Below are 23,705 nucleotides of genomic sequence, written 5' to 3' on the forward strand. Positions count from 1 at the left end.
AGTTGTTTCCGAACTTAGAAATTGATTTTAGTAGCTTAAATTACTAAGTCTGATTAGAATATTGACATGAACTGTTAGCACAGTTTAAATTTAACATTATTTGACATATTTTGTATAACAATTCATTGACACCCCTCTAAATTGTTATTTTCATGTTATCCTCAAGTTTTAACACAAATATATCATTTTTAAATCGAAGTGTTTTGCTTACGTCAATTTTCATCGAGAGTGTTGTTATGACACTACAGACATCAACGTCAGGGTCGAAAAAAATGACTAAAAATAAATTACTAGACTAATTCTAACAATAATTATAGATGCTAACTTATGATAACACCACATAAAAAAAATTATAATAACTTATACAAAAAATTAAATATTAGACTGCAGAAATTATTACATTATATTATTAACTCACACGAAAACGTGCTTCTAGCTAATCAGATAAAAATACCATGCATTATATGTATGTTTAGAAAAAAAGAGAACACAAATCAACTTCTCAAAGCATATCCAACTATCTCATATCTCAAAAACACAAGACTTGAACCTCTCCATTTTCTCCTTTTCTAGCCCCATCCACACATTAATTCCTATCCCGTTTTCATCAGATAAAAGAAGAACAAACTCATCATTCCCACTCACAATCGGACCACCATGTCGAGGCTTTCCAAATCCAAAATCAAGCTCTTTAAATGGCAGTTTCCACCAAGCTGACACATAGAAACTTCCATCACAAGTTGCTGGAATTCCTTTGTGAACTTCCAGCCAATCTATAGCTGATCTTATATACTTATCTGTCACTCTTTCCCTCCCTTTTTTCACGGTTTCTACCCCAAAAGATAAAGGTTTTTCGATCAAATCCCGAGCTTTTGCAGTTGCAAATGCTGTAATTACAGCGTTTCCTGCGAACGAATCCGGTAGAGGTGGTGTCGTTTCATTCCTTATGTCCACAGCAAAGAGAACTGTTGAATCTTGATCATGGTTTTTCTCATCAAATACTGCCTTTGTTCTTGCCCTCCAAATATGTGCGGCAATGGCTTCAAAGGTTGAGCACTTCAAAATGGCTTTTTGTTTCAATAGTTTCAGCGTTTCAAAACTGAAAGAGAAGAGTTTGTGTGCATACTTTTCGGAGAAAATCAGTGGAGAAGGTGATGTTCTTTTCTGTGAGGTGAAAGATGATGCGAGGGATGCTGTCTTAGCAAGTTCTACGTATTCTTTATGTGGATAATGAATTTGGGGTGGATTTCTTGCTCTGATGCAAGTTCTGTCATTTTTGATGGGTTGAGATTTTAGGCCTTCTCCTCTGCATACTGAAGCAAGATTATCAAGCATTTCACTTGCTGATTTCCCGTCGAGAATAGCATGGTTTGACATGAATCCTATTGAAAATCCACCACATTTAAATTTTGTAACCTGAAAAAACATCAGAGAATATGGAATTTCAAAGGAAGAATGTTCATTGATCACTCCAATCTTCTATCTGACACTTATGGTTGAGACCAATAACAAACCCCACTCTCCCTGTGTGATTACCTGTGTAAGACACTCATAGAGACATGATGCTTGGATCAATATTATTTACAACTTTTTGTGTAACAAATACTTGATCCTACACGTTTTATCTCATGTTAAAAGAGCATGCGTTCACATACAAACGCACAAAATGTGACAGAAGGTCCTGTGATATTACCTGGATAGTGAAAACAGCAGTTTCTGCTAGGCTTTTATACAGCCCGGGACGGTGAATCAGATTACTGAAAGTGGGATTCGGGTAAGAAAGATTTCCAAGATCCTTGATTGAAAATCTTGATTTTGCATTCACAAAAATGACTCCAGCATTATTGCAAATAAGTTCCATTCTCTTAGTGTCATCATTGAAGTTTAGTCTTCCAGCCATGAAATAATAAGGCCTCAAAAGCACTTCACTCACCGCTTTTTTCACCTTATCCGCGACGTCAGTTGTATCTGATAAAGTCATATTTGAAGGAACTTCGTAGAAAAAGACTGTTTCGACCGGAAAAGTTAGTGCTTGATCTATGTTGGATAAAAACATGGTTTCTACAGGTGTAGGATTGCTAGGAGAGAACAGTAAAGTCTGTTCCTCTTTCCTTAAATCTTGTAATGTTAAAGAGAGAGTGTGGGAAACCATGACGAAAATGCTTCGATCTTACTGCCTTTTTCAACATATTGTGCACGTATTTATATGTGGAAGGTGCAATATCATCAATTTCTTATACTATTTAGTCTGTGACAATTGGTGAGAAAAGTGTGAGTAAGGTTTTAGCGGTGCAGTGTTGAACTTGATCGGTTAAATGGGATATTTTATAGTTGAAAATTGTGTACACTTACAGTTCATGGATCTGAAATATAGGCATGAAATTATCATTTCTTGATTTCAATTGGATTCTATAAGTTTTTGCAAGTTTTTTAGGAATTTCTTGGGGCTAAAAACTTGGAGTTCACTTCCAATTCGAAACGACAGTATGACTTGGGAGTGTTTCAATCTTTAAAGGTCCAAGAAATTATATTATGCACGCCTAATATCTTGTTCTTGCATAGAGATGCTAACTCAATGGCTAGAAAATTCAAAGATTTCTTATATAACTGAAAGCGACTATTCTGTTTGTTCTAATTTTTACCAACTCTTTTTCCTCTCATTTTTTGTTAGTAAATAACTGAGGCATCTTCTAGAAAAAGATTTAGACAAAACAAAAAACAGATATAATTCAATTGAATGCATCATAAATAAAACCAAGTATTCTTATATAACGATAGACTACTTGATACACAGTAGAATCTGTGGAAACATATCCATCTATGATACAAAAAATTTCAACAAAAGTTATATGTATCAGAATATACTCATGATCATCTAGTACTCATTCCTTGTGACAGAGTACAGAAACTAACTTCAAATAACAAGGAAAACTAGAACTTGCTAGTTGCTATACATATTATCTACCTCCTTGCATTCATCAAAACTAATTTCAGAATTATCATTATGATCCATTAAATCGCTATCGTCTTCTTTGTCAGGACTTATCTCACCATCATCATCTGTTGTACCAAGATATTTTGCTCTGACTTTGATACGCTTACCTTTAATATATCGGTATTCCCATTTTGGTGGCGGATATTTTCTATTTAATTTTTGGTACTTGTCCAACATGTCAAGCTTTTTGAATACATCCCCGACCATGTTAACGACTGGCATAGTGGGTCGAACGCCGAGCTCTTCCATGTCAGCAAATATCTAAATTTGAAAAGAAGAATCTTTTGAGCAGCAAATCTAGACATATGTCTGATTCCTTGAAAACTCAATACTTTATGAAGACGTAAATAATATACAATTACAATGCATTTGATGCAAATTAGCCAAATTCAACCTCATCTATGTAATCGAGATGGAAATATAATGCATTTTTAAGAGAGTAGGGTTCATATTTAATTCTTTCACGAAAACAGTATAAATTTTAAATTTTTTTGGGATAGTTAGGAATTGCCGAATAGGAGGTACCTCAAACATCTTATCATGCATGTCTCTATGATAATAGATTGAGATCATCCTTTGAAAGAAGATACGGGGCATGCTTTCCAAGTTTTCAGAAAATAGTGTCCCCCAGAGAGCTTCAGCTTCATCAAGTCGTTCATCCTCTGCCAAAGCATTCAGCAAAGCGTAATAGCTTCCCATTGTTCGCCCTTGACCTTTGCTTAACATCCATTTTGTTACCTGTGCTCCAATGTGCAGTAAGATCAAATTATGTCAAGCAACTAATAGAGAGACACTAAACTGTGTATTTATATACATGAATTATTCTCAGAGAGACACTAAAATGTGTATTTATATACCTGAATTATTCTCTTCCACTCCTTTTCATTTTCAAGGCTTTTCAAAGCTTTCTTCACTGTAATCAGGGGGAATTCTAAATCCCATGCAATAAAGGAATCAAGAGCACCATACACCTCCTCTTTGACATTTGATAATCCCTTAATCTACAATGATCCAATGGAAACAATCACTTTTTTTTGTTCGAAGTGCTGGCTGGCAAGAAAAAATGAACAACTTACAATGTCACGAGAAAATCAAACATACTTGTTGCCAAGCATTATATCTTACAACGGAGGAAAACTTACACACTCAATAAGCTTCAGGGACTTTGAAATGGTCCCTATTCTCTTTTTGGTTTTCCAGACACGGGGATACCTTGGTCGAGGACCCTTAGCACCGCATTGCTGAAAAATTTATCAGTAATGTGAGACATCTGTCAATACACGGGATTGTAGAGAGACTACTTGTTCATCATATATATACACACTAATTCAAGGATATGTATCAGACCTAAAGGAATTCAATCAACATTCTTTTTTGTAGAAAAACAGGCAAATCTTCATATTCTTGCTAGAAGCCCTACAAACATGCTTTTTAGTTCCAAATTCAACACAAGCTAAACCAAATATTTCCTCAAAACCATTTCCCTGCCACAAACTGAAACTCGCCAAATTTTGGCTCTGTCCAGTTGATTATTTTATACGTTACAGTGATGGTAGGTCTTATTTTCATCCTAGTGAGAAATTTTCCTATTTATATACGGGGAATTTGAAAATCACACAAACACCGAGTGCATTTTCCACTTAATCAGAGTATCCAATAAACTTGACTTAAGGTCGTTAAACAGCACACGTCCACTTAAATTTCTTGACCTTCCGACTGATTTCGTGGGATAAGAGTGCACAAAAAAAGAATACCAGAAAACATATAAGTAACATACCACACTAAGTAAACTAATGCAGTGTCGGAGCAATGAAACATTCAGACATGTTTGACTTTCAACAAAATAATACTAATAATGCAGAGTACTGGAGAAGTGGGCGCTCACAGTTTTTGCAGAAACTGAAAACATGTCCTCGTTGATGGGAAAGCTTACCACAAGATTTCTGCAGCTGTTCTTCGAAAACTGAACAGGTTCCAATCCTGTACCGAAAATTCCCAGAGAATGCCTCAAGCCGAGCATCCTGAAACAAAAGCAAGATAGGAATGAGTGATTAGAGAAGATGGAAGTTAAATTTAGTGAATAGATATTTTCCATGGTAACCCAAAATAAGTTCATTTCCCAAAAACCCAATTTGACAACAAACTAAGAAAGATTCTCCACATATCGACTGATCTGTTAAAAAAGAAAATTCCACCGGGTAACAATTTGACAACTTTCAGCTGTCCCAAAACATCATCCCCAATAAACAGAACTCACGATGTAAATTTACAGCCTCAGATAAAACAAAATTCATACACGAACAATCAACCCACACTTCGGCAAAGAAGAGAGATAGCAACGGTTCCAGAAATCCAGAACGCAGCAGTTTTGAACAATTGTTGGCGAAAACCGACGTCGTAGCAGAGCAGACCCGTCGGGCTGCAAAATTTTCCAGACATTGGACTACAGTCAAAGCCCTAAGCCCAATAATGGAGCCCAATTATTTTCAAATGAAGCAGCAAAAGGAAGCCGATGTTATTGGACTTGAACCCAATGAAAATGGTTTGACCAAATAATAGTTAGTATTTAATTATTATGATAAAATCTAGAAATTCATGATGTCAATATATAATAAATTTTATGTAAAAAAAATAACAATTTTTCTAAATGTATTCCAACTAGATATTTTTTAAAGAATGATTTGATCATGATATTGTAGTTTCATTTAAATAAATATTTTATTTGTAAGAAATGTTTTGAAATATATTTTTGAAATTTTTTTATATTTAAAATTGTGAAAAAAACTTTTTAGATTGAATCTAATAAAGCTTTATCTATCTTTTTATGTTATATTTGGGAAATGAATGCTTTGAGAAATGAATGCAGTATGCAAGAATTCATCAATTATTTCCTTTCTAGTTCTGAGAGGATCGTTTGGATTACCGATGACTAGCTCGAGTTGTTGATTCTTATTCTATCGGAGACTTGGTCCAAATAGATTTGGAAGACGATTATGTATTGGGCTGAAAGTCAAACGAACAGCCCATGGGTCTGGCCCATTTTTATTAGACGTGGGAGACAAATAAATTTTGAGAAAAGGAAGGGTGGAATTGGAAAGAAGATTAATGGGTCAGGCACTCCGTCGAGCAACTGGAAGGATCGGCAGGTCCAGAGTTGATACGACGCCGCCTCCTTCATCTCTGAGCAAGCCCGTTGAACGCCGGCCACCAGCTGCTCCCATCAACCAGGAACCCTTAAATTCTGGCGTCACTTCTGACTCTGGTAATTTAATTGAGTAGCTAATTTACTGAAAATGTTCTGAAATTTATATTCGTAAAAGCTTTCTAGTGATTTGGTTGTTTTAATGAATTTTCTATTTCCAAATATGGATATGTTCAGGAGGTGCATCGAGAGTGAATAGCGACAATGTACTTGAAGATCGTGATCCACAATACGATGTTATGCTTAATCAAATGGTGGGAAGAATTCGACCCAAGCCTGGAGGGAAGCTTGAGATGGGGGAGGTGAGGTTCTAGAACTCAGTACTCAACCATTTGCTGGTTTATTTGTTGTATGCATTTAGAAATACTCCTGATAGTTTTTGTATTCTGTTCATCGATAGTTCTTTTAGTACTTCTTGAAAGATGGGAATTTGATTCTATTGATCGCATAATTTATTCTCACCTAGTTGAGCACGCCAATTGAATAGAAGTTTAGATTTTTTCAAGATTTTCTTAAAGATGCAAACTTTGCAATCCCAAAGTCATTCTTTCCCATTTAAGTTACTTCTTTTTTCCTACGAGTCATTTGTTGGAACTCATGTGGTAGGATTGCGTGAAGAAAACGTTGCTTTTCTTGTTTCATAGGATTGAGACATTTGTTGGAACTCATGTGGTAGGATTGCGTGAAGAAAACGTTGCTTTTCTTGTTTCATAGGATTGAGATTCGTTTTAATTTCTCTTATGTAACATGTTGACACTTGACACTTTAGAAGTCACTACTTCATGTTGTACCTCGTTCTTTTTTATTCTGTGTCTTTTGCGACTATCATGTTGGAAAATGCGTGGAAAAGTGATGAGGTTGTTGTTGGAACCATTTGATTGGCTTTTTTCCCGATTTAGATGATTAATTAAGAAGGTCAATGTTACGTCCTAGATTCGACGACCGTCCCTATCGTATCAAGACGAGTCTTTCCAGCGTGTTTTTTTTCGGGAGCTCATCAAATAAGAATTCCAAAGATAAACGTGATTGACTTGGGACAATTCGGGGATGGGTGATCCCTGAGAAGTTTCCTAAAGTATGTGCGAGTGAGGGCATTAACATATTGGAAAGACTCGTCTTGGTATAGTGAGGACAGTCATCGGATTTGGGGTGTTACTGTCAATCTCCGAATACTCCCCATGGTACTGAGGTTTTATGATATGGAAGAATCTGCCATTTTGATCGGTACATAGATAAGTTCACTAGCTTCATTTTTGTTGAAGTTTCATTTATATTGTCCAATGATGCTTGCATGCAATGTCCAAAGCATCTTTTCCTGAGCTCAGCCTGTGACAATCGATGCATTTATCAAATTCTAAGTGGGATTTTTCATTTGCCTGAGAAACATTCCTATGTACCCAAATTTCCATAGGGACAAAGCTACGTGAAACCTTGATCAACAGCTCATTTTGTTTGTTGACAAGAACTCAAGAGCTTGTCTAGGATAGAGAACGTGCAGAAGTTTATTTGTAGTGGTCTTGCGAATAATTTGTGGAAATGACCCTAGAATTATCCAGCAGCAGTTCCTGTTACCAATGGCGTTTAGTGATTTTTCCTAATGGCTCGTTCTGTACCATTCTAGGAACAATTGTTAATGCATAATATAATATTGTATATATTGCTCCTGTGCAGAATAGAAAGAATGGCGCTGCGTAAGACATTTAGCATGCAAATATTTTCCATTGAAATATTTTAGTCCGTTTAATTGTTAGTGACATTGTGATGCCTTTACTTCATCTCCTTTCTTTTGTCGTTATAGAGGAAATAAGGATTTTGCACTTTGTGTTCGATCTATCAACCAAATTCACAATACTGCAATTTTTAGTGCAAGAAGTATAATTTTTCGGATTTGTGATGTATTGAGACCGATTAAACCCCTTTAGTTTCCACTGAACATCACCTTACCCACACAATCTCTAGTTTCAACTGACTATATCACAAGAAACAACACTGACACTAGCACTGGCATGGTATTTGGATTTTATTAGGATTCAAAGGCGGAGTCACTTGTCCTAATATTTTTTCCAATTAAATCCATTTAATTAAGGGCAAGCCTGATTACAACACACCTTGATTCAAGTTACTCAAATACCGGTTTTTCTTTCACAGGCCTCTGTGGTGGAGAAATACAAAAGGCCTTTGCCAAAATTAAGGAATACTACCCAAGATTCCAGCCGATATGAGGAGAGGCCTGTTTCTCCTGGAACCCTGAATGTATCACAGCTAAGGCAAATCATCCTGCTGTATGAAGGCAAGGCCGAGGACCATGATGGCCCGATGGATATCGCTCAGATTGCTGGTCGTTTTCGTGTTGATGTTACACAGGTTCAAAAGATTGTCCAGTTTGTTGCCTCGTTTCCCGAGGTCAAAAATAAAACCAAAAATGACCAAGAATGAACTACCCCTATTCATCTGTGTCTATATTTGCGTTTTCTTAGCGACTTTGTACGAGGAATAGATTTTGTAGAAATGAGAAAGTGTTGGCTATATACAAAGTGGACATGGTTAGTGAAATTTTGTTATATTTTGGTAAATAGTCATATTTTGGTAAATAGTCTTAAACTAGCATGTTGCACTGTACAGTGATGCTGATGCATTGCTGCCCACTTATACATTCAAAGGAAAGAAATTACTTAAAATTGGAGACGAGAATTAAAAATAAAATAAAAACTGCCCGACCCCAAAACGAAGGCTAGAAAAAGGAATCTAACTCAACCATCTGTTGGGCATGTTGTTAGTAAATCACTTGAGATTATAATTTTTTGTTTTTTTTTTATGATTTTGATATTATATTTTTCAATATAAAGATAAATACTTTCTATGAGACACAAGGAATTATAATAAAATCAACTTGAAAATGTGATAGCTCAATTAATTTTCAAATACTTTTATATAAAATGTGACCGATAGATGAGTTCAAATCATAAATTTTGATTCTGATAACGGATTAGAATTAGTGTTTAGTCTTATGAAACAATATGCATGTATCAACAGAATATTAAATCTTCAATCTCATATGGTGAAGAGAGCTTAAACTTATGGATCCAAAGATTTGTGAATCGTCTACAATTTTACGTGATGGATCATCTATCCGATCTGATTAATAAAAAAATATCATTTTTATGTCAAAAATATTACTTTTCACTCTAGGTATAGATCGAATCGACCCGTGTATCCGTAAGATCATATCACAGAAAAACTACCATAAAACAAATCAACTAATCAATTATATATATTTCTCAGACAGTGTTCTCATTTTTTAAACTATAAATATAAATATTATCTGTATGTAGATAAAATCTTCACAGGAGGCGACATAAATTCACAAAGCAAGATTTATAACTATTGCTTTATTATCAGTCCCAATCCCTATAATATATACGTATATATTCGTGCATGTACCATTAGCAGCCAATGCGGGCCATATATTCAAATTTGATATTGACATACATAAAATATCTTGTTCCAAAATATCTTGAAGTTTAAAATTTCAAGTTCCATCGACAGCTAATTAACTAATCGATCAATGACGACTTAAAGGCAGTTGTCTTTCATTTAAACGAATAAATTAACATTTACGTTTTATGTGTATTCAAAAGTACATCGAGTCTTAGTCGTTTTACCAATTTTATTTCTGAATCGATCGAAGAAATACCCAAAATATCTCTTAATACATTCATGGAACACACAAAGAATCAAAATTCGGCTTTTCCTAAGGGGTTGTTCATGTTCACATGCGCTTGTACAAATGTTGTTCTGGGCCATTTCCTCTATATCTCTTTTACTCAACATAACAGCGAAGCATGTTGGATAAAGTGTGCAGGGTTTTGATTAGAAAATACATATTATTGTGGGTATGCTACGATATTTTTTGTCATCTCTTTGTGTCAAGGAGTCTCTGACTCATATAGAGAGGTTTACCAATATCGGTAAACTACAATCTTATATGTGAATAATCATGCGTTGTTGGTTGTCTATTAAGTTAAGCCCAAAATAAAGTGATCAACTAAGGTTTCGGGTTATTGGACTTTAATGTATCTAATAGGTTGTGAGCCTTTAATGTGTAGAGACATAAGTGTACTTTTTGTTTTTATGATGAGTTAAAATAGAAATATCAGAAGATAATGATAGACATTATCTATACGTAAGTCATGGTCCCCTGATCACACTACACCACGTTCTTTATTCTCTTCTCCATTAAAAAAATAGTTCAAAAGAGAAAACTAAATGATTCTCTCAAGGAAAGCGGACATAAATTTGAAAGATCAAGACACGTTCTAAAGAATTTATGATTATGACTTCAAGTGCGCTTCTGTTTAAGATTTCAGCCAAATTCTTAATAATTTAACAAGATAAATTATATAGATTATTAGTTTCCCCAACATATTTTTCCCATTTGGATGAATTAATTAATATAAACTCTATATATCATATAAAGTAAGAAGCTTGAATGTAAATATTGGGTAGATGACGTGGCATCTCGTGGTGAAAAATATTATTTAGCTGATGCCAACTCAACACACACACACACACACACACACACACACACACACACACACATATATATATATATATATACATATCAGTTCTATGCATGCATTTTGCGACAATTTGGGACTTTTGTTGGAAGTTGGGGAAACCAATGGGATCGAGAGAGCAACAGTTCCTATTTAATAGAAAATATTTTTATAATAGTTAACGAAATTGAATTTGTCCTTTAGATTACAGTATTTTCGGTACATTCTATATCTTTTGTCATTGACGGTAAATTCGTAGCAGCTACCCTTAAAATTCTCATGTTTGACATAAATTATTTTTTTTTTAAAAAAAAAAAAGCGATATACACACACATTAATGTGTTTGAGTGTGTGCTATATTTCAAAGAATCATATACTACTATTTTATTTACCGAATTATGTTTTAATAATTTTGTGATAAAAAAAAGTTCCAGCTATTCAGTGGTGGGCATATGAGCCCACATCTGATGTAAGTCTTTTTATTAAGGTTGTGTTTAGATTGAATAATTTGATTTGAATCGAGAGATTTGAAGAACATATTTGAAATTATAATGATTTTGGATTTAGTTCAAATTCATCGGAATTATCATTAGATCTATATAAATTAACAAACGAGATGGATTTCAAACCATCGAAAGGATTTGAAATATATGACTCCAAATCTCTCGATCCAAATACACTCTGAAATTCTCCACAAATTTATTTTCATGTACCATATATCACAAATGTTTGCATGGATAATATTTTAGAAGATAGATAAGACCCACCCACCACTCATGCCAGACCCTAAAATCATAAAATGATGCAATTTATAATTAAAATGGTTTTCATGTTTATATAGCTTACGCATAGTTAATCCTGGGAAATGTACATTCTTTTTCTTTATAATTCTCATAATTATATCCAACATAGAATCAAGTTTTAATAGTGAGCATTAAAGATATATATATATATATATATCTTTAATGGACTAAAAGCAATTTTTCTTTAATGAGATTAATTTTTTTACAAATATATTATTTGGTTAAAAGAGTAGGTTAACGGTCTCACATATCTATATTCGTGAGACGAGTCGGCTCAGTCTATATATATAGTGAAAAATACTTTTGACATAAAAAATAATTTTTCACTCAAATGAACGTATATTGCACAATATTTTTTCGTAATATAACTAACAAAAAATAATACTTTTAATTTACATTCAAAAATAATTTCTTTCGATATAAAATAATATTTTTATAGATTGATCGTATCGAAAATCCTTTCATAAAATTGGATTGTGAGACGGTCTCACAAGAGTTGTGTGATTACAAAAGTTGCTTTAAAAAATGTTCTTCAGAAGCAATAATTTTTGGTTTTAGGCTTCTGCTTTCAAAAGCTGTTTTTAAAAAACATTTAGAAAGTGTTCTTTAGAAGCTAAAAATTTTGGCTTTTGGCCTTCTGCTTCCACATCTATTCAAACATAAAAACAAAAATATTTTCGAACATTTATCCTAATATCAAAACCACTTATGCTTTTTTTTTTTTAATTAAAAAACTTTAAAAAAATTGGACTTATTTAAGTATTATTTTAAGATACAGATTTTGTATCCAAACTCGGAAATCTGGATTTGAAAGGGAATTTCCCCATGAAGATATATATATGGTTGCATCTTTGATAACTTTGAATATGATACAAGATGAATATATTGTGAATATACAATTATTGTTTCGACAATGTTCGACCTTTAAAAAAGTAAATGGTATCGGATATGATCATTGACTATATCCTTGTGGTGTTTGGTATTTTAGGGGCGATATTATAGTTTTTCTGAATCTAAACGTTTGACATATGATACAATCTCAGAAGATTTTTTTGTGTATATATATCCGCAACACAGCGGTACAGGATCTAATTAGATAACCTGCAGCTATCCTTTCGAAGGCATCAACAACCCTAACATTTGACCGTATCTATCACTATACAAACAAAGCTACATAGCATTATCAAATGCGTGCGTATTCTTCATTTACACCTCAACTATTCCAATGGATTACGCAACTATTCTATATGTATATATATGTGGTCCAAATCCCCGCATATGATTAATATTAATGTTGATAGTGTTAATGTGATAAAATATATGTAATAACACCAACTGTTATGGTGGTAGTTACTTTATTGTAATTTGAATTCGATTTTTTAATCATGTAACAGCTCGAACACCGTGTATATACAACCCGAATATTAATTTCATAAAATTCACGAGCTTAATTAATCTATACGCGAACAGAATTAGATATTGTGTGTTATATATTATTATAATTTGATGGGATGCGGTGGGTCCAAAACCAAAATCTTTGTCTTGACAAGAACAATGTTGGGCATTGGTCGGGTCAGGCCCGGTAATAGGACCATTGCTTCACGAGGCACTCTAGAAAAAATGTTCTATTATTTGGGAAATTTGCATCCGATGAACCCTACAATACCTGCCATCACACTTCACATTTTTGGGATAAAATCAAAAGCCAACAATCTTTCTCGCAAACCCATATGTTTCGCCCGATTTTCTAACCTTGTTCCGAACTTTTCTTGATATTTTTGTACGTACGTGTCCCTTGAATTTCGTCGAACTTCTTAAAACATATCTAATCGAAAAACTTATTGTCATCCAATCCATGAACATCAATCACCTTGTAAAACAACTGATTTTTTTTATTTTTTTATTTTTATTTTTTGCTGTCGATAGATTATATGTAACTTATTTAAATCTACACTAAACCAATGGATCGATCTATCCATATAATGATCAAAATTCACCATGAAAAACGGCAATCCATTTTCTTTGGCCCTACCAATCTACCAATTCTTGAACTTGTACGTATTTTCCAAATCAATCTGTTGTCTGAAACGAGCTATCTGGCTACGACATCATGTTTTGGGTGTTACACCAACATACATGCTAGTAAAATATGTTGCTTCGCCCTCACCAGAGTTTCGGACAGATACAGTCAACATCAATTAAGATAGTCTAAAGTTTTATATTTATTTTTTTTCATCTAATCAATCATATGCTAATTGGGTAAATTAAATTTTAGCCATTTAACTTGCATGTTTTTCATTTTTGTTCATGTTATCGATCAATTAACAGTCTTAGTTCATTAATAAAGAATTTTTTTTTTCAATTTTAGTCATTTTTCACTTAATACTGACATAGAATCTATCATCATGTCAGCATTTTCCGCACTATGTCAGCATTCGGATGAAAATGGCTAAAACAGGGAAAAGTGCAAATGAGCGGACTAAGACCATAAATTGACGGAAAACATGACAAAAAATTGAAAAACATGTAAATTATGAGACCAGAAATATAATTTTCTCCGTCCTAACTAATTTCCAGTCCCATTTATTATTTAACTGTTTCGCGAATCCGAGTCTCATAACAAAATTTTAAAATCAGACTGATCAATGGCATGAGTTATTTCCATGCTAAAAGAAATCCCATAATCTTTAATCTCCTGAAAAATCCTTAGATCACAAATGTCAGCTGTTACATTCCTTAAGATACCCAATATTCTCAGATAAATTCTTGCACTGCATGCCGACAGTGTCTTTTTCTCTTAGCCTCTCTTTTAATATTGGAAATTTCTGATGAGAATTTTCAAGTATTTTGAAAGATTCCTTCATCCTAATGGACGGGCTCAATTTATTATAAAGAATCGAATAAAGCTGTCGGATTCTTCTCAATCCGATCATAATATTACTGTTTCTTCCAAACAGTGCTCCAGAAGTTCAAGAATTTTACGGTGAAAACTTATATTTGTAATAAAAAAAAAATAACTTTTAAAATTATAATCCAAAGTTAATTAATTGGAGAAACTTATCCGACTAATAGTTAAAAATATATTTTTTTAATCGAATTATTTTACGTAAACTTTGACCAATCATGATTCGAGAAGTATTTTGACTCTCCCAATCTTGACCATGCCCGTACCCGATTCAGCTGGGCCCAATCTATCCACTATTACAACCCGGCCTCCAATTACTTGCCAAATAATTTCTCCATACTAAGTCTTTTACCCTAGTTATAGTCAAGGAGGTGTAGAAGACGAGCAGAACAAGACATGCAAATGATATAAAGTTGTATTTGGATCGATCAATTTCAAATTTATGGATTTCAAATGTATTTTTGTAGTTTTAGAGAAGTAATATCTTCAAATCCACATCTTGCATGTTTATATAGTATTTCATGTTATTGAGGATGGATTTCAAGTGCACTCAATAATGGAGGTATTTAAAGTTCATTTTATTTTATGTAACTAATGTGTAAATAAATAATATATAGATTTAAGATTTTATCTATTGTTTCAATGTTAATAATAAAAAACTGTAATCGAAATCAATTGATTTCAAATTCATCCATCTAAATGCAACCTAAAACTAGTGTTTTCCTTTAATTTTTTTTTTTTTTTTTGTGAAAAGTAGCAATGAATTTTTTTTAAAATTTTTTTCCAGGTAAAACGGGAGTGAGATCGATTTAATTTCTACGTATAGTAGACTACCTACACAAGTGGGATGTTTGATCATACATAATTTATTTCACTGTCAATTATTTCATATATACTTGGTATTGGTGCCATCCACCATGACAAATTTGCTAGCAAGCTAGCATCTCCTATATAAACTCATGCAGCCCATATCGAAATCCCATCTCCAAAAGCCAAGAAAATATATCCAATGTCTGGTGTTTGGGTTTTCAAGAATGGTGTGGTCCGGCTAGTCGAAAACATCGGAGACTGCCGGAAAACCCTAGTTCATATCCCTTCTGAAGAGATCATTACATCTTACGGAGTCTTGGAAAGGAAACTGTTGTCACTCGGTTGGGAGAGGTACTACCACGGAGATCCGGAGTTGCTCCAGTTCCATAAAAGATCCACGATTCACCTCATCTCACTCCCAAAAGACTTCAACAAGTTCAAATCTATGCACATGTACGATATTGTTGTCAAGAATCGCAACGAATTCGAAGTTAGGGACGTGTTACAATCGCAGTGAATCAGAAGTTAGAAAAGTGTAATAATACTGTGTATTATGTCTCTCTTGAGCAAGTGTCCCGATCGATTAAACTTTGTTTGAAGTTGACTGAAGGTGAAGTTTTCTGCATATATAGAGGGGTAATGTGTTGTGTCATACACACGAATACGATGCTAAATTAATTGCCTAATATATATTATATTGATGTATCAATTGTAAATTATATATTAATGTATTTTAGCTAGCTAGCTAGATATTTTGGGACGGATATGTACTCGTGCGTAGCCAAGATATTTTGCTTCTTCTTTTTATTTTGGCTTTGCACTTTTTGAAATAATTACTAATACGTGATCGCACGAGGGTGGGATTTTAACCAACAACAAAAAATTGAAAAAAATGTGGGTTTAGAGATGGATTAATTAGTTGAATCGAAAGTACAATAAAGCCAATTTCGTTAATGAATTTAAGTCCGTCCCGAGCTGTCGATCCGGTCAGTATTGTCACATGAAATAGGTGTGATGGATTGTCAATTTTTTGGCCCACCAAAATAGCGGGCCGCCCCTGTCCCACATACCTAGTTTGACACAAATTGAGTTAGGTTTGTCGGACTAAATCATCCCGTCACTTAAAATAGATGAATCTATTTGACAATTTCTCGATCCTCCGTAACGGGCAGACCGACCCGTTCTGACCGCACTAGCTGAGATAAATGGCAGTTGGCATGTCAAAGGTGATTTTAGTATCTTCAAAATATACTCAGCTCATAGCTTTATTTCAATATATAGAGTTGTAAAAAATTATATTACATAGTATATCTAATTTTTTTTTTTAAAAAAATACAACTTTCATACATATTTATGAAAAAAAGTACGCGTTCACGTATATTTTTTCCATATATTTTCGAGAATGATTTTTCTATTTTGTTTTTTTTAAAAAAAATTGTGCTTATCCATCCATAACTTTGATTTGGTATCTTTTCAAATCTTTTTTCCTTTCTTATTTCCCTACGTACGATATTATCTAGACTTAGATTTAAAGTAATTCACCTTTTTAATCTAAAAACCAGAGGATATAAATAAAATAAAAAACGTGGGAACTTATAAATATTGTATGTTCTCATATGTTTTGAGAAAGACATGCCATGAACTTTTAAAAACAATATTGGACTCCAAAAACAATGTGCCATGTCTACTAACCAATTGGCCCAAAATGATCAGATATTGGCTTGCATTACAGGTCAAATTCCTATCAAATATCTGACTATAATTTAGAGATATTACAAAATATTATATGATATGTTTGAATTTAGTTGTCATATATATATTACAAAAGTCCATATTAACCAGAATTTTGCACCTATAAATAAATTACTCATAACCCTTATCAATATACGCTTTTCATATGCCTTCGTACGTCTTTTATATGCAATTATTTACTGTGGTCATGTATTTTTTTCTCAAATATTATATTGACTGTAGTGTCGGAGTAAATTCGCCTCCGAGCGAAGTTATCTCACCATTTTTATTTTCCATACATTTATACTTTAGGATGATTCGGTTCGATTTATTGGATAAATGGGTTCGTTGATTATCGGTTTGAGATAATTTATTGGGTGTCATTTTTTGATCGCATCAATGACGTAAATTTTTTTGATCCCATCACATTCTGTATGCAATGTTTTCAATTAATTTGATATATAACACTTATAATTGAGTTCAGACACAGTTTGACTTGTGAAACGAAATATTATATTAAAACGATATGGATGAGTAATATGTGTCCTAAAAAATTATAGATATGTATATAAGAAGTTTATATATGATGCAAAATTGCAATTACTTATTATATGTTGTTTGGGGTTGGTTGAAAAATCCATTGTTATCTCATCATCCATACCAAATAATAATTATAAACCAATGGGGAAGGAAGAAAACGTTTTGATTGTAAATGAAAAAATCATGTACAAGCTCATGAATCTAGAGAGGCCGGGTTGTGGAATAGTGCCCAGTAAAAACAATCTTAGTCATTATGATCTCACGTTTTTTTTTTAAAACTCACTTAACTAATCAAATCAAACGATACAATGTCAACAACTTGACTGAAAAGAACTTCCTTAAAGATGACTATGCAAATATTACTCTCACCAATAAAAAACAGAGAGCGAATGAGATGAGTCATTACATATTTCAACTGCCAGTTAGATTTAATGCCAATCACCAGTGTTGGCTTTAATTATGAATGAAAGTCGACCAGGAATAAAATTAATATGGGAAATTATTCAAAGGATTTCAATTTGTATGGTGTTTTGTCTATATGTCTATATATATAAAGTATTTGAGAGTTAATTATATTTGATAGAAGATAAAACCCCATATTATCCTATATCTTAAGTCTCGATATTAAGATGATATCATATACATGTTCCGATCTCGGCCCCGGTTCTACCATTATTTATTGAATTACTCATAGTTGAGCCACCGATTATCTTGTAAATTTCATACTCCTAATGCTCATTATTTTGCATAAGGGAAATGTTGCATATATAAGATTTGGACAATCATATCTATTTGACTAATTTATGAGTTTGAATTAGGTCTAAATTCCAATCTTTAACATAAATAAATAATAATAATAATGATGATGATAATACCTTGTATAGGATCTGTTTCTAGTAATGATGTTTGTATTTATTAGAGAAATTTAATAATAATTTTAAAAGTTGATAAAACTAATAGTTAGGAGTATTAAAAAACGAAAATAAGAATGAAGTGCTCTATTTTTTCAGAGGTGTCCTGCCCGTTTGAGCCGTCGCAGGTTGGAAAGTGTTCCGGCTGTTTGAGTCGTGAAAGGCTTGGCTCGTGAGGCGTCCCTCCTGTAGTAGCGTGTTCAATTCGTTTGCTGAAGAAAAAAAAAAGTGTACAATTTCTATTTTCCAATTTTTTTTTATATCTTACAAAATGATATTAATGAATGATGAAGTCCAACTAAATTGAGTGAGCTGAATGAGTAATTTATCGGGTCTGGTTATGTTTCTTCCATGTGAGTGCTGGGAACCAGGTTGAGTGTTCTGTACACTTGGAAATAAAAGAACGTTAGAGAGGCACAAGAAGGTTTTCCCACGTAGCCACTCCGACACTCAAGTCATTCGGGTACTCACGTAAAGGAAAATATTGTATATGGAATATATAGTAAATGCAGTATAATACAATATCTCATATCTCAAATGAACTACCAAACATCAGTATTTCTGGGGAGAAAATGATCTCGATTGCAGCGCCTGTACATTGTTCATGATTAGATATCTACTTATGTCATGCCTTTTGACAATAGGCACAGCGACCCATACTGTCCTTGACTTATGGGCCCCACTCCCATATTATCATGGTCGGTCTAAGTAGGAAGAAATCGACCTGGATGGTCCCTGGTGGTGATTGGGTGAGGTTAGCTCGGGTCTGATGGCCTGGAAACATGGAGGAGAACAGATTCTTCGATTGCCAATGGACATGATCCACGATCACTTAATCTTATCGAGTGCCCTGCCTTGCCTGGTCAGGGAAGATTCCAAAGTGCTGCAAATGCCCCGGATACCAAAGGTTTCCCAGCCTGACCATGCAATTTTTCCACCCTAACAATATCATTCAACAATGTCTTTCCTGACCAAGAATATGAGCTTGGGTTTGTATGAGTCTATAGTGATCTGATATGCTTACCGAGTTGTTGCATGCCTGAGCTTGTTAAACAAATGACTCTTTTTTACTCGGGCTGATTTTCACCCGGTGTCTTCTTGGCTTCTAGGAACCAAATCTGGACTTTGTTCTGCTTTGGTCGTCCATTCCTGTCCGAGTCCAAGAATGACCCAAACTCTTTCCAATACATCAACGAATAAGGCTCTTACATTGTTTATACAAACGGCATGATCTAAAGATTAAAAAAAAATGATATGCAGAACCATCCCAAAAAAAAAAACGAAACGTGACGCTTGAACTATTGTACAATTTAAAACATTTGAGATTCACTGTTACCATCAGTTACAATTTTTGGTAAAACGACAAAAATTTGGTCCTATAATTTGTATCAATGTTATGAGTTCGATTTCCATTGATTGTAATAAGTGCAATTATTATGAGGAAAATTGTTAGGAGTACAATAATTGTCTTTGTTGAGTATTTCAATCGAAACATGACAATTGAGCTGTTGTACATTTTAAAAAAAAAATGAATTACACTTTTACTATCAACTATAATTATAATAAAACACAAGAGTTCGATCTTACATTATTATTTTAGGAAAGTTTGTGAAAGTCAGCATCTACGCATTAAGTCAAGATAGATGCCCAAATAGTCTAATATGGCAACAATATTTTTGAAGAAAATACCAGAATCAATGGATAAATTCACTCTAGAAACTTGCCAAGTCAAAGTTGATCCTAGTTTTCGTACGCTGTCCATTCACAAATTTAAATTGAAAGAAGAATAAAAATAAAAAAAATCATTGAATAATTGACTAAAAAAGAGATAAATAATTGAATGATGACTTTCTATATTCTAATGATAAAATTAAATTTTAAATAAAAAACTATAAATAAAAATTTCATTAAAAAAATATCTCCTCCTTTGTTCGACTTTCTGCCGAGAATTAATCATTAGCCATTAAATAAACTAATGAAATATACTTATATGTATAAAATTAATGTATTCAAATAAACAATATTTTTTCTCCTAAAATATAATTTTATTAAATCAATAAATAGATAATTTAATATTTTCAAACAGTATCCATCGGCTAACCCCTTTTTTAGGGTGAAGTTTGTTACAATCGTATGTCTAATCTAAAAATGTGAAATTTCGTTACAAAACTTACGATTTTTGTGCTAAATGTAACATAAGTCGTTATCGAAGTTAACCCGTTTTAACAAAAAGAACAGTAAAGCTCAATTTATTTACCTAATATGTATGAATATTTATTATTATACCTTTACATTCAAGACCATACAAACCGATTCTCAATTCACTGTTTTAGTATAGAATAGGTCTTTTGTGATACGTTCTCACGAATCTTTATTTGTGAAACGGGTTAATCCTACCGATATTCAAAATAAAAAATAATACTCTTAGCATAAAAAGTAATACTTTTTCATAGATGACCCAATTAAGAGATCTGTCTCACAAAATACGACCCGTGAGATCGTCTCATACGAATTTTTGTTTCTAGTATATTAATTTACAAATTTTTCCCCTGATTTTACTTGTTTTACACCCAAATGCTAACGTGGGGACATTGAAAATTGCTCATGTCATAAATCTATGATTTTAAGGTGGCATAATATATATTTTTTTGAAAGGAAGTAGGTAGCATAGTTTTGCGTTTATATGGAAAAATTTGAATGAAATGATTTTCAAATCTAAATTTTAAATCTATTATATTAATTATGTTCAAAATTATAACGAATGATTTGAGATCCCTTATGTATGCTAAATAAATTTATATGCGATAATTTCAAATCCACTGTACAACCTAATAATCTCAAATATACTACCATAAATTTAAATCAATCAATTCAAACAGAAATATTAAAGTAAATAGCAAGGTCCTAAAAAACGTGAAGCGTGGATATTGAGCTCCAAGCTTAAGCGAGATTAATACGAGTTTAAGCATGAAAAAGTGTTTTTTTATCTTTAGTATAATTGTAATTATCTCAAATCAATAAATAGATAAAATAATATATAAATATGATAAATTTAAGTCTGATGCATTAATTCTCATATTTATAATAGCAAAAAAATCTCAAAATTACAATCTTTATTTGTTTTTTCAACTAGACCACATTATAAAAAGCTAAATATTTGTCAACTAACACGCTAAATTATAATTAAAATTTAAAAATAAACATCTAAATTATAAACCTAATTTATTATTTTAAAAGAAAAAGACATACCTTCAAAATAAAAAAATTAAAAAATAAACAAATGCGATTAATTGTGTTTAAGCACATTTAATTAAACACTTTAATTATGTTTAATTCGGTCAAACTATATTTTGACTTTTTTTTTTTCGTTTTTCCATGTTCTATGAAGTGGGACGTTTTTGTCGAACTTCAAATTTAAACGGGTTTTTTAAAACACTGGTGGATAGTACATATTTTTGTATGGTTTATTCACATAAAGGTAAAATAGAAACCGCGGCCTCGGCACATTACTCTTTCGTACCAATTTCGGTGTTCGTTTTTTTAAATGTTTTTCCACCCCCAACATCCGTGTAGCTACGTGTCCACACCGCCAAAGAATATTTTTAGGCCGTGTTTTCCTTTAAATTTCTTAATATTCAATACACATACCACGCTGCATTAGAGTTTTTATCATTTAGTTTTGCATATTATTCTATTTAGATTATTGCTAATAATTGAATATAATCAACTTTTGGGGTCTAATTAATAAAGGGCTCTTCTGAATTTGAAGGTTGCTTTTTTTCATTTTTGTCGTCTGGTAATCAAATTTTCGTTTTTGTTCGTTATTATTATTTTTCTTTCAAATTATAGTCTCTTGTCGATGTTTCGCCAATATAGTGCTCACGTATGCAGTGTCATGTTAGAATTCATATTACGAAAAAGATTGAAAAAATTTTCAAAAATCGAAATATATATATAGTTAAAACTAAAATTTATTATCAATGTAAAAGATCAAAAATTTCAATTTTCTTGATTTCAAATATGTCTGCTAGTGCATAGGATGTTAAGAGTATGTTGATTAATAGATTAGTCTCAAGCGAATACTTGACTGTGTCGTTTTGATATTTCGGAATGAATGGAGGACTCGGATTGATATTAAATTTTTATTCCATATAAAATTTTGTATGAATTTGGTAATTAATATTTTTTAGAAATATTGATTAGAAGCTACTAAACATTAATAATCTATGTTTTTATTTATGTAAAATGTATCAATTTGAAGTAGGTTAAGTGTGAGGGAAAAATTTAAAAAAATTGTTGTTGTTCTTTATTATTGTTTCCAACTATATTACCATCAAATTATATTTATTGTAATTTAATAATATTAAAATTTCATTGTGACCACAAATATTAAATCATTCACCAACGCAGACATACTACATGTGCCATAATGTGGCAAATTAAACATGAGAACTACAACTTATATTTTTTTAAATCCAAATTGGAAGGGTTTAGATTAGAGAGAAAAAAGAAGAAGAAGCTAAATACATATACTAATTTCAAGTGGAAAAAATAAGGAAAAAATTATGATATATTATTAAGTAGGTCTCTTCTGAAACGGTCTCACGAATCTTTAGCTGTGAAACAGGTCAACCCTACCGATATTCACAATAAAAAGTAATACTCTTAACATTAAAAATAATATTTTTTCACGGATGACTCAAATAAGAGATCTGTCTCACAAAATACGACTCGTAAGACCGTCTCAGACAAGTTTTTGTCTATATTATTTTTTTTAGATAACCAATAACAGTTATATATATTATAAGCTAATGTGTTAACAAAAAATTATTAGTACGCACCAAAAGACGTCGGTTTCAGGTTATACGTCATAAAGAAAGTTAAATACACTATAATGCTAATATATTTTTTTTGCAAAATACGACACTCAAAATTTCTGTAGTATAAATTTGATAATAAATAATTTAATGTAGAAATATATTGTATTATGTTGAAAAATTATTTAAAAATGTGAAAAATATTTGTGTTGAAAATGTGAATGTTGAATGTTGAAAATTAGGTAAAATTAGGTGTTGAATATTGAAAATTAGTGTGTGATGATGTAGGTAATGATGTATTTTATTTTTGGATTATTTGTAAAAATTTTCTATAAATAGATCTCTCATTTGTGAAGAAAATCACAATTGAGTTGAGAGAAAAATATTATAAAGTGTGTAGTGTGATAATTTTGAGAGTTTGAGATTTTTACTTTT

The 23,705-nt window shown here is 32.4% G+C and overlaps 5 protein-coding genes across 10 annotated transcripts in view; 2 read left to right on the top strand and 3 right to left on the bottom strand.

Moving 5' to 3' along the window:
- LOC140984344 (cullin-1-like) overlaps positions 1-19,027 on the bottom strand; it is a 40,267-nt gene extending 21,240 nt beyond the window's left edge. The window contains exon 1 of the mRNA XM_073451687.1: positions 19,015-19,027. The gene's annotated coding sequence lies outside the window, so the exon portion shown is untranslated. The remainder of the gene's footprint in view (positions 1-19,014) is intronic.
- On the bottom strand, positions 396-2,281 carry LOC140985375 (acyltransferase GLAUCE-like). The gene is made up of 2 exons (XM_073453223.1): positions 1,694-2,281; positions 396-1,416 (listed from the first exon to the last, which is right to left on the bottom strand). The coding sequence occupies exons 1-2, from the start codon at positions 2,150-2,152 to the stop codon at positions 523-525; spliced, it is 1,353 nt and encodes a 450-aa protein (XP_073309324.1). The 5' UTR covers positions 2,153-2,281; the 3' UTR covers positions 396-522.
- On the bottom strand, positions 2,746-5,412 carry LOC140984074 (pentatricopeptide repeat-containing protein At4g21190). 6 transcript variants are annotated; one of them, XM_073451243.1, is made up of 6 exons: positions 5,292-5,412; positions 4,929-5,016; positions 4,138-4,236; positions 3,853-3,996; positions 3,521-3,733; positions 2,746-3,256 (listed from the first exon to the last, which is right to left on the bottom strand). In XM_073451243.1, the coding sequence occupies exons 2-6, from the start codon at positions 5,013-5,015 to the stop codon at positions 2,942-2,944; spliced, it is 858 nt and encodes a 285-aa protein (XP_073307344.1). In that variant the 5' UTR covers position 5,016; positions 5,292-5,412; the 3' UTR covers positions 2,746-2,941. The 6 variants fall into 6 exon arrangements, with proteins under 6 accessions (XP_073307344.1, XP_073307341.1, XP_073307345.1 ...); XM_073451240.1 differs by having other exon boundaries at positions 4,881-5,016; XM_073451244.1 differs by having other exon boundaries at positions 5,253-5,349.
- Positions 6,062-8,723, top strand: LOC140984819 (uncharacterized). The gene is made up of 3 exons (XM_073452460.1): positions 6,062-6,257; positions 6,375-6,499; positions 8,346-8,723. The coding sequence occupies exons 1-3, from the start codon at positions 6,101-6,103 to the stop codon at positions 8,631-8,633; spliced, it is 570 nt and encodes a 189-aa protein (XP_073308561.1). The 5' UTR covers positions 6,062-6,100; the 3' UTR covers positions 8,634-8,723.
- Positions 15,401-15,966, top strand: LOC140985371 (flowering-promoting factor 1-like protein 3). The gene has a single exon (XM_073453215.1). It carries the CDS (start codon positions 15,471-15,473, stop codon positions 15,786-15,788), a length of 318 nt encoding a protein of 105 aa, XP_073309316.1. The 5' UTR covers positions 15,401-15,470; the 3' UTR covers positions 15,789-15,966.
- Positions 19,028-23,705: the final 4,678 nt, after the last annotated feature.

Source organism: Primulina huaijiensis, chromosome 9, assembly GCF_012295235.1.
Source record: "Primulina huaijiensis isolate GDHJ02 chromosome 9, ASM1229523v2, whole genome shotgun sequence".
Classification (NCBI taxonomy): Eukaryota; Viridiplantae; Streptophyta; class Magnoliopsida; order Lamiales; family Gesneriaceae; genus Primulina; species Primulina huaijiensis.

Bases quoted from the DNA above. Each gene is read 5' to 3' on its own strand.
- LOC140985371 (XM_073453215.1), top strand. From the start codon at position 15,471: ATGTCTGGTGTTTGGGTTTTCAAGAATGGTGTGGTCCGGCTAGTCGAA.
- LOC140984819 (XM_073452460.1), top strand. From the start codon at position 6,101: ATGGGTCAGGCACTCCGTCGAGCAACTGGAAGGATCGGCAGGTCCAGA. The intron at 6,258-6,374 runs GTAATTTAATTG...GGATATGTTCAG, and splicing joins TGGCGTCACTTCTGACTCTG to GAGGTGCATCGAGAGTGAAT. The intron at 6,500-8,345 runs GTGAGGTTCTAG...TTTCTTTCACAG, and splicing joins GGAAGCTTGAGATGGGGGAG to GCCTCTGTGGTGGAGAAATA.
- LOC140984074 (XM_073451238.1), bottom strand. From the start codon at position 5,111: ATGAACTTATTTTGGGTTACCATGGAAAATATCTATTCACTAAATTTA. The intron at 4,237-4,880 runs GTGAGCGCCCAC...TAAATTTTTCAG, and splicing joins TTTCAGTTTCTGCAAAAACT to CAATGCGGTGCTAAGGGTCC. The intron at 3,257-3,520 runs GTACCTCCTATT...TTTCAAATTTAG, and splicing joins TGCATGATAAGATGTTTGAG to ATATTTGCTGACATGGAAGA.
- LOC140985375 (XM_073453223.1), bottom strand. From the start codon at position 2,152: ATGGTTTCCCACACTCTCTCTTTAACATTACAAGATTTAAGGAAAGAG. The intron at 1,417-1,693 runs GTAATATCACAG...ATGTTTTTTCAG, and splicing joins CTGCTGTTTTCACTATCCAG to GTTACAAAATTTAAATGTGG.